Source organism: Haliotis cracherodii, unplaced genomic scaffold (assembly GCF_022045235.1).
Source record: "Haliotis cracherodii isolate W230 unplaced genomic scaffold, xgHalCrac1.p SCAF_4, whole genome shotgun sequence".
In the NCBI taxonomy this organism is placed as follows: domain Eukaryota; kingdom Metazoa; phylum Mollusca; class Gastropoda; order Lepetellida; family Haliotidae; genus Haliotis; species Haliotis cracherodii.
In genome coordinates this window covers 23,309,453-23,329,528 of record NW_027266297.1, presented here as the reverse complement: position 1 = coordinate 23,329,528, position 20,076 = coordinate 23,309,453, and the positions used below count along the sequence as shown (strand labels likewise).

Here is a 20,076-nt window from a genome sequence, read left to right as displayed (position 1 = left end):
TCTTCTGACGTTGACGTACACGTCGATCGAGTTCACCCCAGAGGTGTTCGATTGGGTTGAGATCTGGAGATCTCGACGGCCAGGGCAAGGCGTTGATGTTGGCATTATGGAGGTAGTTTACCGTGACACGAGCTGTGTGCGGTGGAGCGTTGTCCTATTGAAACAGCTCCCTCTGGCGGTCAATGATTGGAAGAAGGTGAGAAGAAGAATTTGATTCATGTAGCGATTTGCTGTCAAATTTCCCTGAACCACAAGCAAGTCAGATCTCGTGGTGTAGGAAATCCAGTTTCTCAAATTCCAAGGCTGTAAGGTATGGCACCAACGCAAGCGTCGCTGTCGATGGATCTGTCGCAAAACAGGGACGATAACTGGTCTCCTAGGTCGGATTCCAGCTTCGCGAAGATGGTTCCTAACAGTCTGCCATGGTCCAATATGCTCCTCAAACCAGGGATGCGCCCTGCAGCCTCCGTAGCTGTGGCACTACTGCATGTTAGAGGGGCGGTGGGGTAGCCTATATCAAAGCGTTTGCTCGTCACACCGACTGGATTCGATTCCCCACATGGGTAAAATGTGTGAAGCCTTGATATTGCTGGAATATTCATAAAACCCTTCTCACTCACTTACTGTTAGAGTTGACTATCGTGGGAAATGGGTTCCACCGGAAGCACTCGTAAAACCTCTGATAGCATCATCATCGAACTGGTACCGTACATGTGGAGTATGATGATACACATTGGAGATGTTGGGTGAGTTGGTATAGCTGAGTGTAATTTAGTATAACTATTGATCGAGGTAATAGAAGTCTAATATTACACGTGTTTATATAAGTCTAATATTACACGTAAGATAAACAAAACTGATAACTTGTCCGTGCCCGGTTGCTGTTTGTTGTTTAACGCCGCACTCAGCAAATACATATATACTAAGCAACCTAGCTGCTCACAGATCCTCATGGCTACCACAGGAAAAATAAATCTTTCTGTTTGAAAAACGAATTTCGATTTTGAGGGTATAATGTTTTATTCATTTCATTAATCTGATGAGTTAAGATCGACACAAAAACAACACGTCATACCCAAAGTTTTGAAACGGTCTATAGCGCGTTCAGTTTGGCGCGAAACTAGGGGGCGCTGCGAGAATGACAACAACACAGCATGTTCCTCTGAAAGCTTGTTGATTTCAAGATGCCTTCTGAGCGGAGATATTTCCGTGGACCAAAACTTGATGAGGCATCTTGGCTCGGAAGAGGCCCTCTGACTGATGATAAACGACATCATCGATACAGGTTGCTTGAACTTTATGTAACACAACATTTTTGTTAAAGTCTATGTCAGCGACATGCTCTATTATCAGTACGAGTATTAATTATGACGGGAGTCAAAACCCATGAAACAAACTTTAAGTTTGTCATTTATTTCATCTTCCGTGATCCTTTTGATGGACTTAGAGATACTAAAATTTAAATATTCATAGAAGACAATTTGTTAGGACAGGACAATATATGCATGTAAGTTGTAACTAATAATCATATTGATAGAATATTAGTTAACATGTTAATTAAATAGCCACATGCACTAGTGTCGTTTATATATATGTGTAGATCAATTAATATCACGAGTATCAGAAATGCACTATCCTATATATTAATTGATCTAGAAATATTTAAGGAAAGACCCAAGGGACTGTGACATGGCCCATCTATAGGGCTGGGATGGGGAACTCAGGTTGAGTGGATGCTAAGTATGAGTCCATATTTACTACCTGGGTACCTACCCCTATTTATTACCCGACCCTACCCGGGTACCTGATGTAGTTCTCAAGAGATAGGTACAAACTGTGCAAATTGGGAAAAAGTTTGACTGTATTTGAAATGAATTTAGATACACGTATAAAACGATCTGGTCATGCATATGCACTTATGTTTACTGCATGAAGTTTTATCTTTTTTCCAAACATATACAAATCAGAAGGAATGCGTGCATAGTCAGAATGAAATGGGAACATTACTGGCTTGTAGTGTGACCATAGAGTTTTAGATATGTTTTTGTCAATATACGATATATCACGTGACTAACCACGGGTCCGGGTAGTCCTGTTGGTACCTGGGTCCTGCTCAGTACCCACCCGTCCCAGCCCTACTGTGTAGGTTAGGGAATAGGGGGTCGAGTATTCGGGTCATAAATTTGGACTCATCCCAGTCCTACCTATCTAGGGCATTTATTCAAGTCAGCAAACACCAGATTTAAAAGGAGAAAGAACCATCCTGGGCATGACCAATTTCTGACAGGATGGAATCACAGGCAACTGAACCAAATCACTTATGGGGTTTAAATTTTCGACCCATATACATATAGGTCCCTAGATATGTCCATAGGGGCGACTAACGGGATTGGGTGGTGAGGTTTGCTGACTTTGTTGATGCATGTCAGCGATCCCAATTGCGTGGATCGATGCTCATGGTGTCAATCACTGGATTGTCTGTCCAGACTCGTATATTTACAGACCACTGTCATATGGTTGGAAAATTGCTTAATGCGGCGTTAAACAGCTGAAAACAAAAATATTAATGTCGGGCAATATTTCTGTTTGCACCTCTGTTTTGTTATGCTCAACATTTGTGGTGGGATATGAAGATCAGATTGCCATGGTGATATCTCTAGATGATGTTCTTTTGTTTCAGAGGCTTCCTTCTTAAGGGAGAAGAATATCTTGAAAAGGACTTTGTATTTGTGTCATCAGAAGACAAGGATGACGAAGATACAGCAACAGCTTACATTGGAAGAATCAAAGCTTTATATGATAAAAGTGAATAAGTTTATATGCATTTGCCTCATAAGGATTTGTGCTGCTAATACTTAGACAAACTATCAAACATTGGAAGAATCAAAGCTTTATATGATAAAAGTGAATAAGTTTATATGCATTTGCCTCATAAGGATTTGTGCTGCTAATACTTAGACAAACTATCAAACATTGGAAGAATCAAAGCTTTATATGATAAAAGTGAATAAGTTTATATGCATTTGCCTCATAAGGATTTGTGCTGCTAATACTTAGACAAACTATCAAACATTGGAAGAATCAAAGCTTTATATGATAAAAGTGAATAAGTTTATATGCATTTGCCTCATAAGGATTTGTGCTGCTAATACTTAGACAAACTATCAAACATGAGAGGGGCGGTCGGGTAGCCTTGTGGTTAAAGCGTTCACTCATCACGCCAAAGACCTGGGTTCGATTCCCAACATGGGTACAATGTGTGAAGCGTATTTCTGGTGTCCCCCGTCGTGATATTGCTTGAATATTGCTAAAAGTGGCGTAAAACCATACTAACGTGCTCAAACATTAGAGATTTTCAATTCAGAAAATGTATGCCCAATACGTCCACTGATATTTCTGAACTCCAGTGATCGGAGCAGCCTTCCTCTGTGCAAGGAAGCTTACCACAGTCACGAGCTCTGCACCAGTATTCTCTAGCTATCATTCCCTGTTGCATTTGTCACTAAAGACAAGTAGATCTAACCAGTGGCCGTTGGGTAGCCTTGTGGTTACAGCGTTTACTTGTTATGCCAAAGATCTGAGTTCGATTCCCCACATGGGAACAATGTTTAAAGCCTATTTCTTGTGTCCCCTGCCCTGATATTGCTGCGATATTGCCTAAAGCGGCTTTAAACCATACTTACTCACCTGACCTGACCATATAAATTTATCAAGTATTAATTAAAACAATTTCCCAATGCCCTTATTTTATCAATTAAAATGAAACTGACACTTTATTGCGAGACATTTACCCTATTATGTCTTGAGAGGGGCATTGCTGTAATAGCAGTGAAGACTGGATTTATTTATACAGAAAGAGATAAGAAGTTGATATCCATGTCAGCCATGTCTTCATACAGATGTCTGATACAACATGAGCAATTGAGTTTCCATTTTCTTTCAAATGATATAGATTTCTCATAAAACTAAATCTAAGACATGAAATAAAACTTTGTGACTGATATATACACTCAGAACAAAAGAATATCACCAGAGAATCTACTTACAAAAGAACTTAAAGAACACCTGATTTATGCATATGGTTAATCTGTCATGACTATAGTCATATGAAGAATTGGGTGCTCTTTAACTTCTTTTGAGAACATTTACAGACTGTGGTAAGAGTTAAAAACAAGGAAACGGTTCCAGAATGTATGGTAGCTTTATTGCCTGTACTGTTTATCAGTCCCACACACCCTGAACTAGCTTGATGATATTCAAGATTTAACAAGCACTGTTGGAGGACCTTGTTTCATCCTCTGACTTTGTTGTTGTTGCCTTAAGTGTTTAAGAGGTCGCCTTCTGCCTTAGCAATTTTGGCTGACCTGTCCCTCTTTGGGACTCGTGTGTGAGTAGGGAACATATCTATGGAGAGCATGGGTCCCAACAAAGTGGTAAACGTCTTGAGACCTGCATCACTTTGGGCTTTCCTCCAACACCAAGCTTACACACCGGGATATAACTGGAATACTGGTAAAAGCTGTTTAGTCCAACTCACTCACTCTATTAGGAGCCTCAGTATTGATAAAAAATTCTGTTTTTGTATTGATAAGATTTCTATTTCCGTATTGATTAGATTTGATTTTTAGAAATTAATAGATCCAGATTAGCAAAGATCTTCAGCAACCCATGCTTGCTGTGTAAGGCGACTATGCTTGTTGTAAGAGGCGACTAACGGAATAGGATGGTCAGGCTCGCTGACTTGGTTGATGTATGTCATCATATCCCAGTTGCATAGATTGATGCTCATGTCAATCAATGGATTGTCTGTTCCAGACTCAATTACTTACAGACTGCCATTATATAGCTAGTATATTGCTGAATAGCTGACCATCTTTCGGAAATAGTTAGCTTTGCATCTAGCAAAGTATTGGGCTTTTCACATTTAGGAACTGGAGAAAATCAATTACAAGACTGGAGGAATCAGTTACCCTTACAGTCAGCTGAAGTGATGACATCTACACCTGTTGCTGTTAACACTGTTTTGACAAGTTGACTAGGTGTTAATTTCGTCCATGCACAGGACTGTGGGCAGCTTACCTGTTACACCTACAGACAGGATGCTAGCTCGTTAAGAATGGCTTGTAATGGGTTGTGCCCTGATCCAATTAAAGTATGACTTCAACAAAACATTTTATTGTGATTTTCAGGTCATGTGACATGTCAGGCTGCAGACTCAATTGTCTGCATACATTGAAAACAGTATTCTACATTAAACCAGACTGTATTCACACCATACTGTTCACAGGTTCCTGACAAATATCATTTGTTTATTGCAATATACATGCCATCGCAGTGGCTGTTTCTGTGTTGTAATTGATTGAAGCTAACAATGTTTGGTTTGAGGTTGACATGAAATGTCAAATAAGTATAGTTACTACGTTGATTGAGGTTATCTGAACAGTTTTGGTTGAAATGTCAATTTGAAATTAATGAGAAATTAAGAGGTATGTATATACTTCTCAGGTGTAAAGAAGGATGTGAAGAAGACGGCCAGTTTAGTTTGGTACTGGCGCCTCAGTGAGCTCCCCAAGCAAGACTTGTGTAAACTATCGGATGTGGGTGATGACCGCGAGGTGTTCCTCAACACGGACAAGTTGGTGGCCTGTGAAGTCGATGTGGAGAGCATCATTGGCAAATGTGTGGTAAGTTACAAATCAAATTATGATATATAAAAAAAGATATTAGTCCATTTGTATTGCGTTTTTTTCCATGCTGGATATAAAGCAGACACTGCATTTCCATTCACTGGTGGTTGAACAGAAGCCATTGAATGTGTTTTCTTTCTCGTGAAAAACTAGTGTTTTGTTTTTATTATTCATGAACATATACCTTGATTTATGCTAATTTGAGGCTTTTGACATTCATGTTGTAAGAAATGCTAAAAGAATTTTGCCAATGCTAAACATGCTAAAAAGGTCTTGAATTTGGATGCCTTTCTGCTCTTGAAAAGGTGTAAATTTAGCAATAGCAGTTCTTAAGGTCTTGAAAGACACATAGCCTGAATTTTGTACTTCTCTTGTCAAGCATACCTAACAAATCTCACAGTGTTGATATATTGTGATATTAGAGAGAATACATCATGTCCATAGGCAATTAATGATTAAGAAACTCCGAAATTTTTTCTGTAATTTTTCACAAACAAGTTAAGTCAGTGAAGGTCAATACTTTAGTATTCGTTATTCTTCGGTATATATGTTTTGAACTCATAATTGGGAATTCTGGTGCCTGCCCGGAGAGTGGAGGGTCGGGGGTTAGGTCCCTTGCCGTGTCATATCAAGAGATGTTAAAACATGGTACTTGTTGTTGTTGACTGGTCGGCTCGGAGTCAGTACACTGTGCCTGAGTGGGGTATTCATATTAAATGCGGCATGGTATCTCAGTGAGCCAGCACTATAAATCGGCATCAGTCCGGACTAGTACAAGCAGCCACACACATGCATGCACGTCACAATATAAGTGCAATAATCTTGATTGGATGTTAAACCCCATTTCACCTCACCTTGTGATTGAAGCTGCGTTGGACTTTGAACAATGCAACTTAATTGTATAAATTTCCCGTATATTTTTGGAACTCTTAATTATAACCTTGTCAGGTTGAGCAACTGACGTCTACACCAGTGGGAAAGAAAACAAGAGAAACAGTGCCTCATTTTTTTGTGAGAAAGTCCTACCGAAGGGGAAAGTTCACCGACTTAGCTGCGGCTGATGAGGACTGCAAGGAAAACTCCAATACACCGTCAGGAACTCCTGCCAAAATGAACGGCACCACAGGCAGACGGAATGGACTTTTGGATGAAGAACGGTGCCAGCCTATTAACAGAGTGATGAAGAATATGAACAAGTCCCCCGATGTAAATGTCAAACGTTTAGGAAATAGTCAGTCACCAATTATCCCCTTGCAAGGACAGATATTTAGTGGGGAGAAAAGATCTCCAGTAATTGGTAAGTCAAGTCAACTTTCTCCACTTTGACCGTTACAAAGTCAATAACGTGTTTAAGAAAACAACTTTGACCTAAGCAACCTTTTTATGTGGCTGACTTCTTTCGTAAATATGAAGTTGACGTTGTTTACGTCACAGTTGGAAGTTTTACGATCAAGCCACATAAAACTGTTTTGGTTTCCATCAAAATCTCCTGAGTCTGAAGTGCTTCTATGTTTGGCATGTTATGTTGGGTTCCGGTCCTGCATATAAAAAGTTTTCGGTTCCAAACTTGCACTTTTTGATGTAACCCTTCATGGCAAACACTTATGACTTTTGTGAATTTGTATTCTAATGAAGGTCAAATAAACCTGCTTCAGTTGTTAATGTGCTTTGAGTACAGAAGCACAGAATATTGGAAGAAGCGCACTTGGAGCAGAGTAAATTGATTGATTTTCGGTACCTGCATAGATCCGGGTTAGAATAGGTCTTCAGCAACCCATGCTTGCCGAAAAAGGCGACTATGCTTGTCGTAAGAGGCGACTAACGGGATCGGGTGGTAAGGCTCACTGACTTGGTTGATGCATGTCATCGTATCCCAATTACGTGGAACGATGCTCATGATGTCAATCACTCGATTATTTACAGACTGTTATCATATAGCTGGAATATTTCTGAGTGAGGTGTTAAACAACAAACAAAGAAGAGTGAGCGAGCAAGGTTTTACTCCGCTTTTAGCAATATTCCAGCAATATCACGGCGGGGGACACCAGAAATTGGCTTCACACATTGTACCCATGTCGGAACATCGAACCAAGGTCTTTGACGTGACAAGCAAACGCTTTCAGTAGTGAAAAATGAAATCTTATTTTAATTTTCTGTTCCATTATAAAGATTTAACCAGCCCGAAACAAGGGAATTCCAAATACCGATGGTACAAGGGTGCAGATGTGTCAGATTTCCTTATGGTGGATGACGATGATGATGATGCAAGTGATTTTGGCAGTGTGTCGATTACTTCCGAGGTTACAAGCAGTTCTGGAATATCCAAAACCAACATCAACAAAAATACAGGAGACAAAAGCGCTAGGTCAGCAAGAAAATCTCAAGCAAAATCCAAAATGGATGACAAAGCGTCCATAGATTTGAATAACAATGCCACTCCACAACCAGAGGAGAGAAAAAGTGTGCGTAGTACAAGAAAATCTGTGAAAAAGGACACAAGATCTGGTATGACATCTGCTCGGTCTAAACGTGGGTCAGTGGGAAGTGACCAAGGGTCTGGTATATCCAAACACAAACGAAGTAGAACTGAACCCAAAAAGACTAAGAGGTCAGGGGTGAAAACTCCATCTGTGAACCAAGCTGGGAAAGGTGTGAGTCGAGTATTGAGTATGACAGACAAAGTTAAACGTGTACCTACAGTTGTAGTGAAAAGAGTGTCGGAAAATAATTATACATCAATACGAAACAACACACCAGATAGTACAATGCGTCCAGTTCGCCGGAGATTACAGACTGACATTGATGCTGCAAAAAAGGGTGCAGCAAGGTCACAACCGAGCAGACGGTCAAAAGCTGTTATAAGGTAGGTGAATTGCATAATATTATTTTTCAGCGTCTGAAACCTCTGAAACATGTGAAATGCATTGTTTATTTACTATTATGCATGACAAAAACAAAAGGAGTTATTAATTTAAAGATCTTTGATTGATGGATTAAGGGATCGGCATGCCTATCCATCAGTAATTATCCCTCGCAATTTGTTTTGAGGGGGTAGTAAAATGAACTCCATCCATCCATGATCTTATCTAAAACAACATTCCTTCACCAAACTTGGTACATAGAAAGGTCTACTGGTGAACTGGTGCCTTTTGATAGATTGGGATTTTAAGGGGGGGAGGAAATCAAGTTTTCATGGCAGGTACTTTGACTTAAACTAAAAATGGCAGCAGTGCTCGTTCCAGAGCAGATCTTGGACACCATGCAATTTGACCATACTTGATCCATTGATAGGTCTATAGTTCTCGCCACTTGAAATAGAATATGAAATATCACGATGATAAAGTACCAAAGATAGTTACATATGTGCTTACACTTATAACCTGATATAGTGAAAATAAGCCATCCGCCGATAATGAATAGTACTTAGAGTAATGACAAAAATTGCAACGTGCGCTTTTCAAGAAATATCCATTTTGCTTGCGATAAACATCATTGAGTGATCACATGATTTCTATCCAGGTAATCTTCGGCAGTCATTGATTGTTGTAATTGATTGGAAGTTGAACTTGTTTCGGAACACTGTTTTAAATTGTTTACATCTTATGACAAGCATAGGTTAGTGGGGACCTATATTCCAACCAGGATTCATCACAGTTCTAAATAGATTGTGTGGTCACTAAATAGATCTGTAGTTCGACTTTGTGGATTTGGTTGATTCCATGTCATTGTGGATGGAACGATGCTCATGTCAATCATTTGATTGTCTCAGACCTCCCTCATATAGCTGGAATGTTACAAACAATAAAACTGCTCACCATTCTGTATGACATGTTTGAAGCTTGTTAAGTATCACAAAATACTGTTGTTTTACTCTTGACCATGGCTGGCATGGGTGGCCGAGTCGTCTAAGGTGCCGCAAGACCTGGGTTCGATGTTCCGACATGGGTACAATGTGTGAAGCCAATTTCTGGTGTCCCCCGCCGTGATATTGCTGGAATATTGCTAAAAGTGGGGTAAAACCTCGTTCGCGCACTTTTCTTTGTTTGTTGTTTAACGCTGCACTCAGAAATATTCCAGCTATATGATGGCAGTCTGTAAGTGTAAATACGAATTGGGATGGCACAGCTAAAACCTATGGTTGTGAGTTCAATTTCCGGTTTGCCTGGATTATGTTTCCAGGTTTATTTGCACCATACCCGTGATCGTTGGTTTTCACCAAAGTGATAAACATCTTGGTGCAGCATCACTTTGGGCTTTCCTCCCTCATTAAGCTGACATGCTTTGGATAAGTTTGATATGACTGGTATACTGTTAAAAGTAGCATAAGACCCAACTCATTTACAGTTCATGTTAAAATATATATAACTGAAGTTACGGCTTTTGATTATGTTTCTAGGTTTGTCAGCACTATATCTATGCTTGTGGGTTTCACCAAAGTGCTAAATGTCACTTCGGACTTTCCTCCCACATTAAGCCGACATGCTATGATATAACTGGAATACTGTTCAAAGTGGTGTTAAACCCCAATCAATCAATCAATCAATCAATCTCTTGACCAGAAATATGAAGGAGCTGGATGACAGTCTGTATGACCCCACCTACACAGACTGCCCAGAAACAGAGTCCGATGATGCTGATGATGATGATTATGATGATGATGCGGAGGATGATGAAGTGTTTGAAGCAAAGAAGTCGACTAGGACTCCCAAAAGCTCAAGGAAGCCATCAAAGTCATCAAGTGCCGTGAAGACTCCCAGACAAGGCAAGACACCTCGGGTTAGTTCTGGTCCTTTGGCTAAGAGACTGTTGTTCCATTGGCAGTATCACTGATTGCTATGAGGATTCCGTGACAGAATACGATCCAAGTACAATAGGTCCTAATGCTGAGGATCAGGGGTATGAAATACTTGGTCATTGTACCCTGATAACATGCTTTGAGACTTGTAAAGATCTGGGTTAGTATAGGTCTTCAGTAACCATGGTAACCCATGTTTGCCATAAAAGGTGACTAATGGGATCGGATGCTCAGACTCGCTGACTTGGTTGATGCATGTCATCATATCCAAATTGTGTGGATCGAGGCTCATGATGTCAATCACTGGATATTTTGGTCCTGACTCGATTATTTACAGACTGCCGTCATAGAGCTGAAATATTGCTGAGTATGTTGTTAAACAGCAAACAAACAAAAAACATGCTTTGAACCGTCTTCACCAAACCAGACAAACACTGAAAGAGATGTGCAATATTGCAGTGTCTTCCATAAAGCAACATTCACTCATATATATATATTTGCATGTCATAAACATGTCTTTTATTTTAATGCATGTTATTTGGTTGCCGATGAAAAGAAACAGAAGTCTGGTGAATGGCATGGTCATTTATTATATAAATTCCAGTTGATTCACTGTTCAAACTCATTGCTTTATGAATTACACGACCTGATTCATTATGAGGAAATAAAGCTAGTCCAAGGTCTCAAGCTGATGTTACCAGTGTGTAAATTTGGATAGGTGTATGAAGCATACTAGATAATATATGTGACTTTTCTTTGAATTTCAGGGCAAGAAATCATTCATAGATACAGTAACACCTTCAATTCCGAGCCGTAGGAAAACATTCATGTCACCAACTAGTGCCCTTGAAGAGGCCAGAGCGAGGTTTGTGATTCATGTTTTTTCTGTTAGGCTGAAATAGTTTTGACTCATGATCAAAACCAGAATCCGTAAATATTGTACCTGCAGTGGGGTAAATATTGTGCCAAAAGGGACCTGTGCTGTGGGGTAAATATTGTGCCCACAGGGACCTGGGCAGTTGGGTAAATATTGTGCCCACAGGGACCTGTGCTGTGGGGTAAATATTGTGCCCACAGGAACCTGGGCAGTGGGGTAAATATTGTGCCTACAGCAACCTGCACATTGGGGTAAATATTGTGCCTACAGCAACCTGGGCAGTGGGGTAAATATTGTGCCTACAGGGACCTGTGCAGTTGGGTAAAAATTGTGCCCACAGGGACCTGTGCTGTGGGCTAAATATTGTGCCCACAGGGACCTGTGCTGTGGGGTAAATATTGTGCCTACAGGGACCTGTGCAGTTGGGTAAATATTGTGCCCACAGGAACCTGTGCAGTTGGGTAAATATTGTGCCCACAGGAACCTGTGCAGTTGGGAAGCTTGGTGGTTGAACTGTTCGCTTTTCACATTGAGTTTGTTTCCCCTTATGATTACAATGTATGGAACCCATTCTTCCTGAGAAGCAGTTGTTCTTTTTAGGCCTAAATGAGCATTGATGAGGTGTCTTTGTCTGGTGGTGGCAGGTACTTTGGAGGACTTGGAAGGGCATTCTCTCAGCTAGCTATCAGTGTTTCTAGGCCTGACTGCATGACTTGCTAGATGCTTTGATTCCAAGCCACTATCATGTATTGGCAAGAATTACGATGATAAATTTTTTAAAAGTTAGGTATATTTTTTGCAGACTTCATGTATCTGCAGTCCCAGACAGCCTGCCCTGCCGAGATAATGAGTTCTCCGATATCTACACGTTTGTGGAGAGTAAGCTGATGGATGGAACTGGAGGGTAAGAACCACTTGGGAGGGATCATTGTATGATATCATTCCACCCACTTTGAAACTTGGACACTTTGATAATCCGAATGCATTTGGAAAATTTGGTAAGAATAAAAAATTATCAATTACTGTGTTGAAAAAATTGGATGAAACGAGGAGACATTGTCATAATCCCTGGGCTCCAGATAACTTTTTGAGCAATTGAGTTTTTACTCTAGGGTTTCAATTTTAATTGGGTTATTACATTTTTCATTGGGTTACCTGTATTTTTTCATTCATCTATTCATCACTCTGTTGGGTTTTTCCCAAAATTAGTGAACATTTTAAGATTTAAAAAAAATGAAATAATGTTTTATGACTGTTCTATATATATAGGCTTAACTCAGAAAGTAAATTAGCTTGTAATTGTGTTTCGGAAATTAGCTCCTTTGTACGTATGCTGAAAAAGCTTCATTGGATGTTTACTCGAGTTGTTTTTATACATTTGAGTTTTTCATTTAATGCATGCGTTTCTGTACGCAAGTTAATTGAAAGTAATTGGATTTTGAATATTTTATGCAAATACACTGTTTATCTGTAGCTCTGCGTAATCCTGTCTACTATGTTGAGATGATAGACCTAGTAGGGCCTTTGATCTAAATGCTGTAGCCAAATATTTTGGGGCTCCAAAGTAGTCCTTATTGTATGACAGATTTTGAAAAGGTTTAACATTTTTAGACAAAAGTGTATTTTTCCGTATTGCTAGGTGTTCAATAATTGCATTTGAATTAAAGTCATACACTGGAGCGTAATGATTCATTTTATTTTCATTTGGAAGAACTATTAAAGAATTGATGTGTGACAATGTAGAAACATGCTGTCATATATCCATTACATATCCCACACTATCTTCTATGACAGATGTATGTACATATCGGGCGTGCCAGGAACAGGCAAGACGGCCACTGTGAGAGAGGTGATGAGGTCGCTGGTACAAGGCTGTACTGACGGTGACGTCCCTCAGTTCAAATTCCTCGAGCTCAATGGCATGAAGCTTACAGACCCCAGACAAGCCTATGTTCACCTACTAAAGGTAGGTGAGACACAGCCATTTGGGAATTCCAAGGCTGGATAGGGCGCCATAATAAGAGCTGACTCATGACGATCGGGTGGCCTTAGTGTGTGTGTGATCTTTTTGCTGAGATCAATTTATGAAATAGGGGCATTATTTGTGTTTTTCAGTAATTCCCTCACTCACCGTTTTATGCAAAAAAAGTTGCCTTTTACCATCATTTAGAAGAAGCCATGTTATTGCAGGATCTGACAGGTCAGAGGGCTACACCTGAACATGCCATGGAACTATTGAACAAGAAGTTCAGCACACCTGCCCCCAGACGGGAGACAGTTGTCCTGCTCGTGGATGAGGTAGGGATTTGTTGCATCAGTCTGTGACTGCAGTAATGATTTGATCTGGCAGGAACGAGAAGAGTTAAATCCCTTGCTTGCTGCTCTCACAATGGGATATCTGTCAGTGTTCAAAATGAAAATAGCAGATTGCTTTTTGCATGAACACCTAAAGGTCTCTGGATTCAAATACTGCTGGCTGCCACATTTCTCAAATACTGCAGGACCTCCCAACACCATTTATCATGATTATATTTGACAATTATGAGACCCGTGTTAACATACTCTGTTTCCAAAAAGTGACAATTGATTAACAGTACACTACGGTTATAATGACTCCAAAGGGGCAACTAATTTTAGTTCGTTATAACTGTAGTTCGTTATAAGCATATGTATACCATGGATACAGCAGTATCCGAGACAAAGAAATAAGTTTGTTATATCCGTCAGTTTGTTATAAGCGTGTTTGTTACAAACATAGTTTACTGTAGTTGAATGATTGTTGCTGAGAATTAGATGGATGAACATATTAAATGGCCAATGAACATTTCTTTGACCCTTGTCATCTGTGTCAGCCACTTGCGTTTCATAAACATCTGCTGTACAGTCAATACATTGTTGTTGCCATGGAGACTTGACAGAGATAATGTTTCAGCTGGACCTGTTGTGGACACGGAAGCAGGATGTCATGTACAACATCTTCGACTGGCCCACGAAGCAACAGGCGAGACTGGTAGTCCTGGCTGTGGCTAACACGATGGATCTTCCTGAGAGAATCATGATGAAGAGGGTCTCCAGTAGACTGGTGAGGGCACTGATTAGGGCTGGGACGGGTAACTCGGGTTCAAGGGTCGAGTGGGTACTGAGTAGGACCCGGGTACCCACAGGACTCCCCGGACCCGTGGTTAGTCACGTGATATATTGTTTCATGACAAAAATTCACTATATAACTACATGGTTACTCGACAAGTGACTATGAACACGTTCCTACTGACTTATATATGTTTGAACAAAGCTAAAACTTCAGTCAACTTCAGTGTATACATGACCACATCGTTTTATACGTGTATCTAAATACATTTTGCCAGGGCTACTGTCAAACTATTCTCAATCGGACATTTTGTACCTATCTCTTGACACCAACAGCGGGTACCCAGGTAGGGTCGGGTAATAGGGGTGTGGAGACCTGGGTAGTAAATTTGGACTCGTCCCAGCCCTAGCACGGATGTGATCTTGGTTATGTGTGCATCAAGAGGCTGCCAGGCAGCAGGATGTTGTGCCTCTCATATTGATTATACAGTCTAAACATGGTTGTCTGGTGGAGATGAGGATGATGATGTTTGTAATGCTCTCGTCCAGAGGAGCAGTGTCTCGTTACTCACCTAATGGTCATCCAGTTTAAAACCGTGTATGTGCTAGTGCTAGGCAATACCAATTTGTTGATTAATAATTCGCCCTGTTTCTGGTCACAAACTTACCCAAACTCTCCACCCCATCCATTTGTAAGGAGGATGGGATAGTTCCCCATCAACCCTGCATGTCAAGTTGGAAGTCTCTGATTAGTGGTTTTACACGAAGAAATTAAGCTCCTCAGCTAACAGAAAATTTGTTTATATGTATGACAGAATGTTGAATTCAAGGAAACCTGAAATTTATGTGAATTTTTAACAAAACTTTCTCCTTTTTAGGGTCTGACAAGGATGACGTTTCAACCATACACATTCCGACAACTGGAGGAGATTGTGGAGTCACGGATGAAAGGCCTCAGAGTGTTTGAGGAGGACGCGGTCCAGTTGGCCGCCAGAAAGGTTGCTGCCTTGTCTGGAGATGCCAGGAGAGCGCTGGACATCTGCCGCCGAGCCACCGAGATTGCAGAAACAGAAGCCAAAACAAAGCAGACAGTCATCATGATTGGGATGAGGCATGTGGATGCTGCTCTGCAGGAGATGTTTACTTCACCTAAAGTTGTGGCCATTAGGTAAGGAGGAGCCTTTTTCCCCATGATCACTTTGACCCCGTGAAGATCGGTGTTAGATATTGTCTCCACAACCCATGCTTGTTGTAAGAAGCGACTAACGTGATCAGGTGGTCAAACTCACTTAGTTGATGCATGTCATTGTATCTCACATTGCGTAGATCAATCCTCGTGATGTCAATCTCTTGATTATCTGGTCCAGAATTGATTATGTACAGACTACCATCATGAAGCTGGAATATTGCTGAGTGAGGCGTTAATCAACATACAAACATGATCGCTGTGGGATGGTTGGAATTCACAGCTTATGATGCTTTTGTGTGAATTCATTATCAAAACAATGTTGTTGGGATACAGGGAGGTAGCTTAGTTTAAGTGTTGGCTCATCATATCGAAGACTTGATTTGAATCCCTCTATGGGACAATGTGGGAAGCCTATTCTTGATGTCCCTTGCCTTGATATGGCTGGAGTATTGCTGAATGCGGCGCAAACCGAACTTGCTTGGTTGTCAGGGTTGAATATATTTACTTGCACTTCTTGCTTGTAAGTGAGGACTCAAAAGTTTCATACGGTGGTAAAGTGATTGGGATTTGGTTGTACTTGACCTGGGGTGATAAGCTAATCTTGTTCCGCATAAAACACAATAATGCTGATAATTGTTGATTTGATGACTGAGACTACATATGTCAGCTGTTCAGATACTGATGAAATATTGTCAAATAAGCTCAAAATGTTTATGAAGTGTTCTACTAATGCTTTTGCATGTCTGTCAGACTTCAAGATAAAGGTGTATTCTTCCAGGAACCTGTCAAAGCATGAGAAGCTGTTCCTGCAGGCAGTGGTGGCGGAGTTCCAGAGGGCTGGGATTGAGGAGGCCCTGTTCTCCAAGCTATACACACAGCATATGTCGCTGTGCAGGTTCGAAGGTGGGTGTTATCTAGAGTAGGACTCTACGCAATATGGTCGCTACGAGGGGTGTTTAATATTCATGCTAGTTCTCTTGTATAGGAGAGACAGGGGTAGCTAGTTCTCTAGTATAGGAGAGACAGGGGTAGCTAGTTCTCTAGTATAGGAGAGACAGGGGTAGCTAGTTCTCTAGTATGGGAGAGACAGGGGTAGCTAGTTCTCTAGTATGGGAGAGACAAGGGTAGCTAGTTCTCTAGTATAGGAGAGACAGGGGTAGCTAGTTCTCTAGTATAGGAGAGACAGGGGTAGCTAGTTCTCTAGTATAGGAGAGACAAGGGTAGCTAGTTCTCTAGTATAGAAGAGACAGGGGTAGCTAGTTCTCTAGTATAGGAGAGACAGGGGTAGCTAGTTCTCTAGTATGGGAGCGACAAGGGTAGCTAATTCTCTAGTATAGGAGAGACAGGGGTAGCTAGTTCTCTAGTATGGGAGAGACAAGGGTAGCTAGTTCTCTAGTATAGGAGAGACAGGGGTAGCTAGTTCTCTAGTATGGGAGAGACAAGGGTAGCTAGTTCTCTAGTATAGGGGAGACAGGGGTAGCTAGTTCTCTAGTATGGGAGAGACAAGGGTAGCTAGTTCTCTTGTATAGGAGAGACAGGGGTAGCTAGTTCTCTAGTATGGGAGAGACAAGGGTAGCTAGTTCTCTAGTATAGGAGAGACAGGGGTAGCTAGTTCTCTAGTATGGGAGAGACAAGGGTAGCTAGTTCTCTTGTATAGGAGAGACAGGGGTAGCTAGTTCTCTAGTATGGGAGAGACAAGGGTAGCTAGTTCTCTAGTATAGGAGAGACAGGGGTAGCTAGTTCTCTGGTATATGAGAGACAAGGGTAGCTAGTTCTCTAGTATGGGAGAGACAAGGGTAGCTAGTTCTCTAGTATAGGAGAGACAGGGGTAGCTAGTTCTCTAGTATGGGAGAGACAAGGGTAGCTAGTTCTCTAGTATAGGAGAGACAGGGATAGCTAGTTCTCTGGTATAGGAGAGACAAGGGTAGCTAATTCTCTTGTATAGGAGAGACAGGGGTAGCTAGTTCTCTAGTATAGGAGAGACAGGGGTAGCTAGTTCTCTAGTATGGGAGAGACAAGGGTAGCTAGTTCTCTAGTATAGGAGAGACAGGGGTAGCTAGTTCTCTTGTATAGGAGAGACAGGGGTAGCTAGTTCTCTAGTATGGGAGAGACAGGGGTAGCTAGTTCTCTAGTATAGGAGAGACAGGGGTAGCTTGTTCTCTAGTATAGGAGAGACAGGGGCAGCTAGTTCTCTGGTATAGGAGAGACAAGGATAGCTAGTTCTCTGGTATAGGAGAGCCAAGGGTAGCTAGTTCTCTTGTATAGGAGAGACAGGGGTAGCTAGTTCTCTAGTATAGGAGAGACAGGGGTAGCTAGTTCTCTGGTATAGGAGAGACAAGGGTAGCTAGTTCTCTGGTATAGGAGAGACAGGGGTAGCTAGTTCTCTTGTATAGGAGAGACAGGGGTAGCTTGTTCTCTAGTATAGGAGAGACAGGGGTAGCTAGTTCTCTTGTATAGGAGAGACAGGGGAAGCTAGTTCTCTAGTATAGGAGAGACAGGGGTAGCTAGTTCTCTTGTATAGGAGAGACAGGGGTAGCTAGTTCTCTTGTATAGGAGAGACAGGGGTAGCTAGTTCTCTAGTATAGGAGAGACAGGGGTAGCTTGTTCTCTAGTATAGGAGAGACAAGGGTAGCTAGTTCTCTTGTATAGGAGAGACAGGGGTAGCTAGTTCTCTATGTTCTCTATCTTCAATTTTGACTGACAGCAGAACTAAAGGAAACGTCCCTTGAATTGGATGTTTTATGACCTTAGTGTGAGAGACTGGAGGAATATGCTATGACAGGGAGGAGAAAGTGATTGTTTACTAAAATGGACTTTTGGGAAAATTATAGGGAAATAACCTAATTTTGAGTTTTCATGTATGAAATATTCTCCACAGGTCTGGAACCGCCATCAACCACGGAGCTGGCAGCCATGTGTTCCCGGCTTGGCAGCTCCCGTCTGCTACTGGTGGAGCATGGCCGAAACGACCTTCACATGCGCGTCAGACTGAACGTCAGTCAGGATGACGTGTTGTATGCCCTGAGGGAGAAGTCTGAATACAGCTGATGAAGCAAAGGATGGAGGTGTCCACACTCCAAACCAAAAGACTTCATCGATGGGTAGAAGAGATGACGGAAAAGATGTTGATATGATGCATATATGTTTGTCTCTTGAAGAGGCTTAAATATGCAAGACCTAGGTGTTATCTGCCAGTTGGTCTGTTTATTGAAGCTAACATCATCAGTGTTATGAAAAAGACATGGGAGAGGAGTTTTGGATATGTATTGACATCATGTCATCAGTATTGTCCAAAGATACATTGGAATTGTGAACATCTTCCAAGTAGTCCTTGACCTTGTGAAATTGCATCCTGAAGCTGAAAGATCACCATCTTTGAAGTAGTTCTTCATCATGGGCACAATGCACCATGTCTTTGTGTGCTATACAATACTATTCTATGCAGAGATATACCAACATCAGCTTTGGTCTAAAATGACTAAGACCGACTGATTATTCTCATGTTTAGGAGATGAAATAGAAAGTTAATTTTTGAAAGTTATTTTTATAACAAAACATTATATCAATTTTCTAAATGTTTTGTCAATCTCTGCTTAATTCAACCGTCTCGGGTACGGAAGTTATTAAACTATGTTTATGGTGTTGCATGTATTTGTTTCATAGCAAGCGTTAGTTGGATGTTGAGACCGAGCATGTAAACTTTCTATTTGCCAGTGATACTATCACTTTTCCCAAACTTTACCATGTTTATAATGTATGCACCAAAATTTGGTATAAAGTCCTTGAAGAATGTGTGAATGAGTTAAGTGTTAGTAGTATTAATTGAACGTAAGCCTTCCAATTGACTGAATGGAATGCTGTTTACTTAGCTGCAGGTTTTATTTATTATTCATGACATCCATAGTCCTTGTTTTAGAGGAACTAAATTGTAACTTAGTAATTTTTAAAAGGGAAATTGACTATATAGGTGTGTAACATCAACGTCATTAAATCAGATCAAAATGCTTGCTACTGCTACACTAAGGTCCGAGGACATCCCATTGCAGGTTTAGCTGTAGCGAGAACCAGGATCTGAATTTTTATGAGATTCATATAACATGAGAACAATTTGCCAGTCCATAAAACAACATATTCTTGAATCTGTGCAATACAAGGTAACTAATCTGTGCCTTCTAGGTTTTGATTCGATGTACTGATAATGCATTGATACTGGATGTTTTGACAAGGAAAAATAAACACTGTCCTTGATTTAAAGTGTTTTGTGTTTATCAGTTTTTGGAGTTGGTGAGCAATGCCAGAGAACATGGTGGATTCCTTTATTTTAAAACACAAGACTTCCAGAATAGGATTTTTATTATTTGGAAATAATATTGCTGATTGGCCTCGCCCATGAAAATGCAGAGTCACAGTATTACAATAAGTCTGCAACAGTCCCTTGAAT

At 40.8% G+C, this 20,076-nt stretch overlaps 1 protein-coding gene across 1 annotated transcript; it reads left to right on the top strand.

Moving 5' to 3' along the window:
* The first annotated feature begins 1,138 nt into the window (after window positions 1-1,138).
* LOC139478815 (origin recognition complex subunit 1-like) lies at window positions 1,139-19,818 on the top strand. Its single transcript, XM_071261475.1, has 14 exons — window positions 1,139-1,285; window positions 2,681-2,805; window positions 5,506-5,684; window positions 6,636-6,984; window positions 7,857-8,550; window positions 10,247-10,463; window positions 11,250-11,347; window positions 12,162-12,263; window positions 13,154-13,325; window positions 13,550-13,657; window positions 14,292-14,441; window positions 15,325-15,614; window positions 16,414-16,538; window positions 18,514-19,818. Exons 1-14 carry the CDS (start codon window positions 1,185-1,187, stop codon window positions 18,681-18,683), a joined length of 2,880 nt encoding a protein of 959 aa, XP_071117576.1. The 5' UTR covers window positions 1,139-1,184; the 3' UTR covers window positions 18,684-19,818.
* Window positions 19,819-20,076: the final 258 nt, after the last annotated feature.

Bases quoted from the DNA above. Each gene is read 5' to 3' on its own strand.
- LOC139478815 (XM_071261475.1), top strand. From the start codon at position 1,185: ATGCCTTCTGAGCGGAGATATTTCCGTGGACCAAAACTTGATGAGGCA. The intron at 8,551-10,246 runs GTAGGTGAATTG...TCTCTTGACCAG, and splicing joins CGGTCAAAAGCTGTTATAAG to AAATATGAAGGAGCTGGATG. The intron at 12,264-13,153 runs GTAAGAACCACT...CTTCTATGACAG, and splicing joins CTGATGGATGGAACTGGAGG to ATGTATGTACATATCGGGCG.